Raw genomic sequence first — 11,398 nt, 5'->3', positions numbered from 1 at the left:
ACAAAGATGTGTGTGTGTGGGGTATCATCTTACAAGGTTATATTTGGCAATCGGATGTTTCACTCTATTAACAATGATTTAACAATATTCTGCACAGAGTTATTACATTATATATAAACACATTATCATGCCGTAATAGACTAAAGCGCAGCCCCAACGATGACTACATTGCATTTTATTAAAACTCCTCTCAAATGTGACTTTATATACGAATGCGTTGAACGTACTTGATCGTCATCGTTGTGTTTGATGAAACAATTAAAATTACGATCACGTGGTCATTTACCTACAAGCATCTTGGCAACACTAATCGGGGGGGGGGGGGGGGGTGGGATATATTCAATGTAATGGACCTGGAAACACTGCTTTCAATCTGAGTAAAGTGCAATCGCTCTGCACCAAGGGCTCCTTCATGCACTGTCGAGGCTTGCAAGGCGTGTGCTCGTGTGTGCTCGCCTACCACTTACGGGGTTTGAGAATTAATTGGCCACCAATAAAGGAAATCATCTTTCCCACCCTCACCCCTGGCTGAGAATGAGACGCCTCTGGATGAGCAGTTTGGACACAAACAAAAAACATCATCCAGTATGAAACGGGCAAGACATTTGAATAAAATCCCACAAATGTAATCGGAGGAGTCCAAAAATGTTTTACCATCCAGGAGAAAAGCCCCAGAGCTAAGAAAAAATGTTCAATGACTTGGGCAGCAGACAACATCACAGCATTCCACAATTACAGATTTAAAAAAACAACAACACTCATGTTGCACGCTCATATGATGCAGAATTGCAGTGATGGGTCACTTGCAAAATGCGTCCTCATCCCTGCCGTCGCAATCTGAGCGAGCATTTTGGAACGTCACAGATACAAAAAATAAATGTTACTTTTCCATTTTACATCGCAAAGATTGAGACACCGCAGGGGATTTACCGACTGACTGCACGCAGCCCTCTCGTTGACCCTTACCTCTGTGACCTTTAAACGGGTCACTCCTCTTCCTCCTCCTCCATCTTCCGTTCATTCTTCCGCATGCCTTCTGACACCAACCCCTCCCAAACCCCATCTCAGACTCTCTCGCAAATCCCACAAGCAGATGAAACGGCAGCAGCAGCACAGCCATGCAGACCGTTTGGGATTTGCAGGGTTAAGACGGATTGTTTGAGAACTGAGAGGTTTTTTTTTGAAGCCCCCCACCTGGTATATAACACATTGTCAATGTGTGTATAACACTTTCTGTGTGTGTATATATAACACTGTGTGTGTGTGTATATAACACTTTGTGTGTGTATAACACTTTGTGTGTGTAACATTGTGTGTAACACTTTGTGTGTGTAACATTGGGTATAACACTTTGTCTGTGTGTGTATAACACTTTGTCTGTGTGTGTAACACATTGCCGGTGTTGCAGGCAGGAGGGGTCTCTACCCGACTGGATACATTCACTGCACGACGTGGTTATGAGGTTGGTCGGCTGCAGAGCCCACCAGAGTGACGGCAGTCGAGTTGGTCACGATCACGGTGGCTAGGAGATGTTAACTCCCTCGCCTGGTACGCAAGCGGTCATGGGTTCGATCATCTCCCAGCCACCGTGGTGATGATGATGATGAGCGAGACGTGAAAACTCAAAACATACGGCAGCGGGCATCGTCAGGGTCTAACCCACGACCTCTTGCGTACCAGGCGAGGGAGTTAACATCGTCACCACCGGGCCGCTTCTCTTCTGCGCAGCGCCGCTGACCACGAGGATTGCGATGGGTCCCCTGCGACGTGTGGGCTGGTTCCCGCTGGGGCTCTGCGCCTTGGCACAGCTGTGGGCAGTCGCCAGCGCCTCTTTGTGGTGACCGCAAGCCGCCGCCACCGCTGCTGTCTTCGTCCTCACTGCTGCGATGAGAGCTCACAAGTTTCGACGTCGATTTGAGCAACCTTCTTACCTTGCCTCTATTTTGCACACCCCATACGGTTGTTGTACGGGATTTTTTTTTATCGTGTGCGTGTATATACATCACATATACAGTATCTAGCGCGGTATATTGGGGCACCATGGCGGCTAGGAGATGTTGACGACCTCTGCTGTTATGCAGGAGGTCGTGGGTTCAATCGCGACCTTGACACATGCCGTATATTTGGAGTTGCTATGTTTTCCCCGTGGTCGTCTTAAGAATTTTTATTCCGGGGTCCTCCGATTATTCCCTCCACATTTAGAAGCACACGTTGAGAGTGTTTGCCTACTGCTGTAAGTGTCAGCGTGATGATCGCCAGGTCGCCGCTGAGGAAAGAGCCACTTGGCTCGGCCGGGGTCTTGCGCGCTAAAAGACAATCGCTTGTTTCCCATCCTGCGCCCATGTAGCATCCTCCTCCGGCGTGCGGCACGCACACGCATAGTCGGAGACGATGCAGTCGCAGGAGGCACCGTCTCTTATTTCCGTTACACCAACTCCGGCCTCTCTCTCGACCACGCTGCCGTACAGCCGCGGCCCAGACACGACCCTGAACCGCGTTGCGTCGACCGAGACGACCAACCGCTGTCCGGCCGCACAATTACCGGTGAAGGCGACAATGAGAAGAAGAGTCCATTCCCAGTACCGGCAGCCCGGAGCGCTCTCACCGCTGCTTTTATATTGCCCCTTGCCCCGCCCTGGCCCCGTCCCTGGCCTCACCTCCCTTCTCAAACCAACCAGAGGGTTCCAGGGGCCTCCCTCCCTGTGAGGTCTTCCATGACCCTTGCCCCGGTTCCTCCGCCCTGCCGGCACGCAGCGGCCGTGTGTAGACTCTCGACGGCGTGAGTGCACTCGCTGTCCACAGCAGTTGCCGCCGCTGGACAGCGGTCGGCGCTGTGTCACTACACAACTTCAGAGAAGAATAACTCGTGTGTGTGTGTGTGTACATCGCGTAATATTCAAATTTACAAACCTGTAGAAATTCCACAGATATTTGCTCTATTTAACTTTTTATCATGTAGCACTTTTTCAGGAGAGGCCTGGCTATCGCACTTTATAGCTCAAGCAAGTGGCCGATATCATCATCACGTGGTGATTTATAGCAGCAGCCAAATCACTCCAAGACGTTGATTCTAAAACCAGAGGGACCTGGAGATAAATCCACGCAACCACGGGGAGAGACATGCAAACTCAAAACGTACATGCAGCAGCAGGCATTTTTTAAGGGGTTGGGATCGAACCCACAACTGCCTGCGTACCAGGCGAGGTAGTCAACATCCCCGGTCCACCGTGACTTCCGCCCCCATCCCTCTGCAGGTCGCTCGCACTGTGGGCCCCCAACTTTGACCCCTCCGAGTATCGGCCGCTGTGCATTTGGGTGCCGGGGCTGTCCCCCGCACAGCGCAGAATATGCCTGCGGCACCGGGACCACATGGAGCACGTGGCCGAGGGCGTCCACCTGGCGCTGTCCGAGTGCCGGCACCAGTTCCAGGGCAAACGGTGGAACTGCACCGTGCCTGGCGCGGAGGACACGCTGGACCCCGTGGCCAAGTCGGGTGAGGGGTCAGAGCGAGCCCGCCACATCCACTCGCACTTAAGGTCCCCTACCAGTTCCCCGAGACACGCACACAGAAGCTTTTTGGGGGGGGGGAAAGGGGGGGGTCGCCCACCTCCCTCCCCTACGCGACTCTGCTTCGGAGTTCCCGTGTTCCTCCTCCAGGGGTTTCCCCCTCCCCTACGCGATTCTGCTTCGCAGAGTTCCCGTCCTCGGGCAGCGGGAGATGTCCACGGGCGGCCCAAGCTGCCACCCCGTTAACCCGATGACAACCGCCTTCGCTCTGGGCCAGTGCCAGGCTGCGGCTCGCTCGCTTCACTGCTCTTGACGCTCCTGGCACGCCTCTTGGGGGTCCCGGACGTCCCACCGGCCCTGGTTCGCTCCCCAGGTCGGCCGCTATAAACGCAGCAATCGTAACACCCGTCACCTGATCGTTTCCCTGTCCCGAGATCTATTCCGCGGAGTTGGAGACGGCGTTTGGCTCCTACCCGCGGCGACGATCCCCCTGGTCCCCACTCGTGTCGGTCCTTGAGGGTGGGAGCTCTCCCCAGCCGCTCGTGCTGCTGCCGCTTCTGAGCTGCGCACCCCCACGATGCCGATTCGGGGGCTCTCCTTTCGCAGGGCCGCGGAGCCCATTGTTCGGTCCCCAGGCAAATCCCGTGAGAGGGGTCTGTCTCTAAATAGGCGACGTTTTCCCTACCACCTGCTTGGCGTGTTCTCCCCCAAAACCCCTTCCCACACCGGTCTGGCCGCACCGTTTCCAGCTGACGGGGCGGGCTTCACGTACGACGCCCCCCCGGGAGTCTCCCCAGGCTCGCGCGAGGCCGCGTTCGTCTCCGCCGTCACCGCCGCCGGAGTGGCCCACACAGTGGCGCGCGCCTGCCGCCAGGGGGTCCTGCAGGGCGGTTGCTCCTGGGTCGTTCCCCACACCATGAAGCTACCGCCGGGTGCTCGGCGGGGCGGCTCCGGAGACGACGTCGAATAAGGATACCAATTCGCCAAGTGGTTCGTGGATGCGGGCGATCGCAATCGTGGCAGCGGGCAAGGAGGGGAGTCTTTGGCGATGAATTTGCACAACAACGAGGCCGGCCGGCTGGTGAGTGGGTGAACGGGTGGGTTGTGCATGTGTGTGTATTGTCATTAAAAAAACAAATGTAATGGAAAAAAGTTATTTTATGCGATCAATGCAAATTAGGTTCGGCTTCGTCGGCTCGGGTTGTATTACCAATCGTGATTGATGCAATGATTCTCGCTTTAACTTTCACCGGTTATATTCTTGGTTCTTTCAGTGAAGTCACGTAAAAGGGAAACAATAAAATAATACAAAATAAAAATATGAACATTAAAATTCTCACGACATTTCGACTGCAACACAAACAATCATCATCAGAATTTGAAGAAAAAAAACAAAACTTTTTTCAAATTTTCTTGCTGTGGTTTTCACACCTGATGATTGCTTGTGTTGCAGTCGAAACATCGTGAGAAATTTTTTGTTTATATATTTATTTATTATTTTATTGTTTCCCTTCTACGTGACTTTACCGAAAGAACCAAGAATCTGAATCCCTGCAATCACGAAAGCTTTAAATCAAAATTTTACCGGTTTATGTTTCAAGTACAATAACGTCTGGTCGCAGGATACAGTTCTTACATTTAAGATTATTGTTATGCATGAATCTTGATTTGAAGCTTTCGCGACTGCAGGAATCCACACCCCTTTGGGTTCTTTCGGTAAAGTCATCACGGAGGTAGAAATAATAAAACGTCCACGCCGTTTTGATCGCAACACCACAAAGCGGTCGTCTTTAGGGCGAAAAAACATAACCCAGCAGTTGAACTGCTGGAGCAGCGAGAGAGCCGTTACACACAGCAAGAGGTGATGTTTGTGGCGAAGGGCACGCTGGGTCTGAGCTGGAAAGGAATTCCATCCCCGGACGCAGGCACAGGTGCCGTCGTGACGTCACCGCCACTTGTTAGCGAACGGCGGTTGGTAATGGCGATTATGATGGTGGCGGTGAGTGTGGTGGTGGTGGTGACGATGATGACGGTGGTGGTGGTGGTGGTGCTGCAGGTGGTGTACAATCTGGCGTACATGGGCTGCAAGTGCCACATGTTATTTGGCACCTGCATGGTGAAAATCTGCTGGCAGCAGCTCGCCGACTTTCGCAGCGTTGGGAACTTTCTGAAGGTGAGCTCACGGCTGCAGGTGATGAGACTGCACCCAGAGGAGGTGAGTGTGGGGTGGGAGTGACGAGGATGAAGCCTTCTAGATTTGAAGTTTCATGACCGCAAGGATCTTTCGGTAAAGTCACGGAGGTAAAGAAAATAAAAAATAAAAATATTTAAAAAATCACGACGTTTCGATTGCAACACAAGCAATCGTCATCAGGTGTGACAACCACAGCAAGAAATTTTACTGAAGTGGGAAAGAAGCCGGAGTCAAGGGGTTTATACTGGGCATGCTGGGGGTGGGGAACCATCACGTCACCATACATAGCAGGCGTTACCAAAAAGATTTCCAAAATCTTAAAAACAAGCACAAGATCCAGGTCCGATTCAGTACAGTACACAATCCCTGATCTAATCCCATCTGTGAAGGATGTCATTCCTGACATGCAATACCCTGGAGTTTACAAACTGAGTTGCATTTGTTTCGATTGTTACATTGGGGAAACGAAATGTCATGTCTCAGACCGTATCCGCGAGATTTGAAACACGGCAGGACTAACTTTTCCGCCGTGGCTGATCACTGCTACAACGCCGTGGGCTCCCATGATATTGTTTTCTCCGAGACCAAAGTGCTCTGCAAGCCGTCTGGCTACCATCAAAGATTTGTTCATGAAGCCATCCAGATATACAAACACAGACATAACTTCAACCCAGAGGACAGATACAAACTGAGCAATCATTAAAATGTGTTATTAACCAAGTAAAATTTAACAGTTCATAGTTGTTCCCTCTTATTTACCGGATACTAGTTTATTTTACAGAGTTAATTACATCGTCAGCGCTTGGCAGTGCGGCTATTTTGTTGCGAGTGCCACCATCCGTGTTGGCGGCAATCGTTGTAGATGCGTGGCTCTCTCCCCACTGGCCCCTCCTCCCGCACCTACAGCCCCGCCCACTCCCCCCCCCCCACCATGGCCAGTATAAACCCCTTGACTCCGGTTTCTCTCCCACTTCAGTAAAATGTTCTTGCTGTGGTTGTCACACCTGATGATGATCGAAACGTCGTGATTAAAAATTTTGCATCTTTTATTTTCTTTACCTACGTGACTTTACCAAAAGAACCAAGAGTGAGGATGAATCCATAGGAGGGTTACAGACGGGGGGGGGGGGGGGGTGGGGGAGGGGGGGGGAGGGGGGGTCCCTCACAGCTAAGGGAGCTCCCCGCATTCACTCAACAACCACCACATCCCCTGATGACGACGATGATGGTTGCTGCAGGAAAAGTACGACAAAAGTTCCGCCGTGCAGCTGGTGAGCCACAACGGTGGGGGCGGTGCCGGAGGCGCCAACGGCGGCAGGGGCGGCGCCGCCCGCTGGCCCCGCCGGCATCTGGAGGCGGTGAACGAGCGGTTGAAGGCGCCCACGGTGAGCGACCTGGTTCACGTGAACGCCAGCCCGGAGTATTGCGAGCGCAACGAGACTCACGGCGTCCCCGGCACGGTGGGGCCACAGTGCAGCGTCACCTCGGAGGGGGTCACCGAGGGACGCTGTGTCACGTGCTGTGACAGAGGATACGACACCTCTCAAGGTGCGTACCTCACCCCACCCACCCCCCCCTCCCCTCCCCGAAAATAAACTAAAACTATTCATTAAAAAGCGGCAACTATTTCATATTACACAAAATCCGTGATCTAATCCCATCTGTGAAGGATGTCATTCCTGACCTGCAATACCCTGGAGTCTACAGACGAAGTTGCACATGTGGTAATTGTTACGTTGGGTAAACGAAACGTCACGTCTCTGACCAGATCCGCGAGCACAAGGCAGATCTGAAACGCTCCAAACATACAGCAGCGGTCATTGTCAGAGTTGGGATTGAACCCACGACCCCTGCATATCAGGCGAGATAGTTAACATCTACTAGCCACCGTGATGATGATGAGACGCAGACTCCAAATATGCAGCAGCAGGGGCCGGCATCGAACCCACAACCTCTGCTGTCTCTCTCTCTACATGTGTGTCACATTTCAGTGAAAGGGCATTTTCTGAATTTTTCTAATCTGGTATCGAGCAAAAATGTACAACTCAAATGTAGCAGCATTTATCGTTGAAATTACGGACGGCCGAAACACGGAATTGGGAGCCCGTGATCTGAAACGGAGTCAGCCATTTTGATTCCGCTCAGCCACTCGGCTTTCCACAAATAAACCACGGTAAAAAAAAATGATCTCGTCCAGGAGCGTGAACTGTTGGAACAAACTCCGGTCATCTTGGTAGCAGCGGCTTTTTGGCTCGGCCATCGAACAAAGGCGGTGGTCACTGCATCATTGCGCAGCGCTCTCGGATGTGCTTCTGCGGCCGTCTGGAATGCTCTTCCGATATTAGAAGGTGCTTAGATTTAAAGCTCTTCTTTAGAAGCACTTTTAGTGTTTGCCCTTCCCCCGCACCTCCTGAGCATGGTTAGCTACGTACGGTGTGAAGAAGTTCAGCATGCACACTATACACTGCAATGCACGACTACACTATACATCACACACTATACACTACGCTGCATGCTACACTATACAACTATACACCACTCTACACTATTCTACACTACTGTAATGTCCCTCGGAAAACTTGCCTTCGTTCTTTTTTATTAGGGCGCATCGTGCAGATAACATACTTTCATATCCTACGGTACTTCGCTATGACCAGCATATACAGCGCTTGGGCTAGGATAGAAACAAAAACTTGGGCTAGGATAGAAACAAAAACTTGGGCTAGGATAGAAACAAAAACTTGGGCTAGGACAGCGACCCAAGCAACTCCGGCACGGAGACGGCGGCGTCAACGGTGATCGCAAGATTGCGATGAAAAAAATCTCGCGGTCAAAACGACGACGGTTCTCGCGTTCGTTTCGCACTCTCGCCCCGCGCTGTCCCCCCCCCCCCCCCCCCCCCAGTCACGGTGGAGAAGCAATGCGGATGCAAGGAACAACTCCACTGGAACGTCGATTGCAAGCTGTGCCCATGGACCGATCAATTCTTGTGCAAGTAGCCTCAAGCCGCAGCCTAGGGGTGGCCTCGGCTGAAATCGGACTCCATCTGGTTTCAGCCCCGGGTCCTGCGGGTGTTTGATGACCCCCACGAAGTTTGTTTGGGGCACCACGGCATCCAGCATGCCCATCGCTACGAGCCGCGTTACACTATACATTACACTACTACAAACGCTACACGTTGATACGCTACACTTCACTACCCTGCTATACACTTGTCAACATCCGCATGTGGTGAATTTCCACAATGCAGAAGCACCGTTGTTTTTGACCGTCACCACTTGAATGCGGTTAGTGACTAAGTGGCCTTGTTGTTCCTTTTTACTCCGTTCTTGTTAACGCCGCGTTTTGCCAAATGTTAGAAACATTCACTCGGCACACTGAGGATTCACAGTGCGGTTCGGTGACCCCTACAAAGTTGTTTAGGGAGCCGCCCCTGCAGCATCCGTCATACCTTTCACTGAGCCGCGTTGCACTGTATACACTTCACGCTACACTTGTAGACAACCTTGCCTATTAAAGTAATTTTCTGTGTGTCTATCTGTGTGTGTGTGGACGTCAGGGATGCGTTCCTGAGTATCGAAACGGCGTTATACCGAAGCGATTGATAGTGTGATGGTGGTGGTGGTAGTGGTAGTAGTAGGTGGTGGTGGTGGTAGTGGTGGTAGTAGTAAGTGGTGATGGTGGTAGTAGGTGGTGGTGGTGGAGGCGAAGGGGCTGAGAGGCGATGGATAACGAGAGAGGACGAACGGTGATTCTGTCAGCGACGTGAGTGTGGGGGTTGAGGCGACGCAAATCGGGTGGCGATGTTAATAAAGTGACCACCTAATTTGCGAAGCGACGTTAAATCAGAGTATCACTGTAATTTCTGTGCGTTTTGGGTCTCGATTAAGTCGGCTGTAGTGTTCATGATAGCGTATAGTGGTGCACTAGTTATGCATCGATTGCAAATGATAACCAAGGGGGGGGGGAGGGAGTGGGCGTACTCATGGATCCCGTAACGCTCTCCAGCAACGCCTTATCCCACTGGAACAGTTTCATTATCGATAAACTAGAATCGCGCAACATTCGCGAGTTTCCCCTCCATCTGTCCACACGCGCAGGGGCGGAGCCAGGATTTTGACTTTGAGGGGTTGCTGACTTCAACATTCTGAGATATCCAGTTTATGTTTTCCAATTGGCGCCACAAATGTATGAAACAAATTTTATTGGATTTGAACGTGGAGTTAATTAATAGGTCGGAGCCGCTGACGTGGCCGATAAGTTTGAAAGGCTGCCGCTCAAGCAGCCTGTAGGGCAGCACACAAGGTGACAGCACAAGGTGGCAGCCTGCAGGACAGCACGAGGTGGCAGCCTGCAGGGCAGCACAAGGTGGCAGCCTGCAGGGCAGCACAAGATGGCAGCACAAGGTGGCAGCCTGCAGCATTTTTGGAGCAGCCAGATATCGGGTTATCCCGATTACCGACTTTCCCAAAATTTCAGGGGGGGCCAAGCCCCCCCCAGCCCCCCCCCCCCCTGTGGCTCTGCCCCTGCACGCGCATGATGCCTCCCCAAATCGGTACGTCAGATGACAGCAAAAATAACAACTGGGTGCGGAGTGTAAATGATGATAATTTATTTATCCAGGAAGTTACACAATGAGCATTCCTGAATCCTTACCCTTGGGGTTCCTCTAGAAATGGCAAAAAGCCACTGAGAGTGGCCACGTGGAAGAGAGGCTGCTACTCTGTACAGAGCTGGACCGGTACCGCCTGGATCTCTGTGGCATTCAGGAGATCCAGTGGACTGGCTCTGACTCCAATCATCATGAGGGGTGCAGAGTCCTCCTCTCGGGCAGGAGAATGCCAAACAACAAGGAGTGGCTCTAATTCTGAAATAAGAATGAAGGCGGCGTGGGAAGCTGGCGGCGAGGTGTGGGAAGCTGTAAGCCCCAGGCTACTTTGGGCTCGCCTCCCCATCAACAGGAGGCAGAAAATGGTGGTGATGGTGGCTGCTTACGCCCCCACCGAAGATGAACATCAGTGGAGGAATGCAGGCATGCCTGTGGATTCAGATTCCTTCTATGACCTGTCACAGGTGTTAGCTAAAAGTGGCCCCTCGGGATAGAGTCATCCTGTTGGGTGACTTCAATGCCCGAGTTGGTCATGATGCTGGAACCTGGTCTGGAGCGATTGGAACAACTCAATAACAACGGTAGGAGGCTGTTAGACTTCTGTGCAGCCTGTGGACTTGTCATTGCCAACACGCTGTTCTGGCATCTGTGCATCCAGACAACATCATGGATTCACGCCGGGTCCAAGCAAGAACATCCGCTGGACTATATAGCAGTGGACCAGCGAATGCAGGCCCATGTCCTTGACACCAGAACCTACAGTGCTGCTGACCTCACTGACCATTAGCTTTTCATATGTAAGATCTGTGGGCTGGGTAAATCTGTGAGCAGGAGCGAGAGATAATTAAACTCCCAAGCATTCACTACGTTATAAACAACATTTTCACTCATAAGTCGCTTGCCTAATTGCCTCAGCAACTAGGTGTTTCGTATCGAATCTCATCTCAAACAATCGAAGGGCACCCCTAAGTGGCAGCTGCCCCTGTGTGGCACAAGGTGGCCCTCCACCGGCCTGCACCTGGTATAATTATGTCGGTAGGGGGCGATCATTGATGCGTCATCTACGTTGTGGGGTTTCCGGATAATGT

The 11,398-nt window shown here is 51.9% G+C and overlaps 1 protein-coding gene across 1 annotated transcript; it reads left to right on the top strand.

The window, feature by feature from the left end:
* Nucleotides 1-4,147: 4,147 nt before the first annotated feature.
* On the top strand, nucleotides 4,148-9,230 carry LOC142908594 (protein Wnt-5a-like). Its single transcript, XM_076059361.1, has 4 exons — nucleotides 4,148-4,588; nucleotides 5,564-5,680; nucleotides 6,940-7,249; nucleotides 8,606-9,230. Exons 1-4 carry the CDS (start codon nucleotides 4,556-4,558, stop codon nucleotides 8,698-8,700), a joined length of 555 nt encoding a protein of 184 aa, XP_075915476.1. The 5' UTR covers nucleotides 4,148-4,555; the 3' UTR covers nucleotides 8,701-9,230.
* The last annotated feature ends 2,168 nt before the right edge of the window (nucleotides 9,231-11,398 follow it).

The sequence above is a fragment of the Petromyzon marinus genome, unplaced genomic scaffold (assembly GCF_048934315.1).
Source record: "Petromyzon marinus isolate PM22_M1 ecotype Great Lakes invasive population unplaced genomic scaffold, UKy_Petmar_22M1.pri1.0 PM_G_Scaffold_10, whole genome shotgun sequence".
Lineage (NCBI taxonomy): Eukaryota > Metazoa > Chordata > Hyperoartia > Petromyzontiformes > Petromyzontidae > Petromyzon > Petromyzon marinus.
The sequence above is the reverse complement of the archived record's forward strand: the minus strand, read 5'-3'. Positions and strand labels throughout refer to the sequence as shown.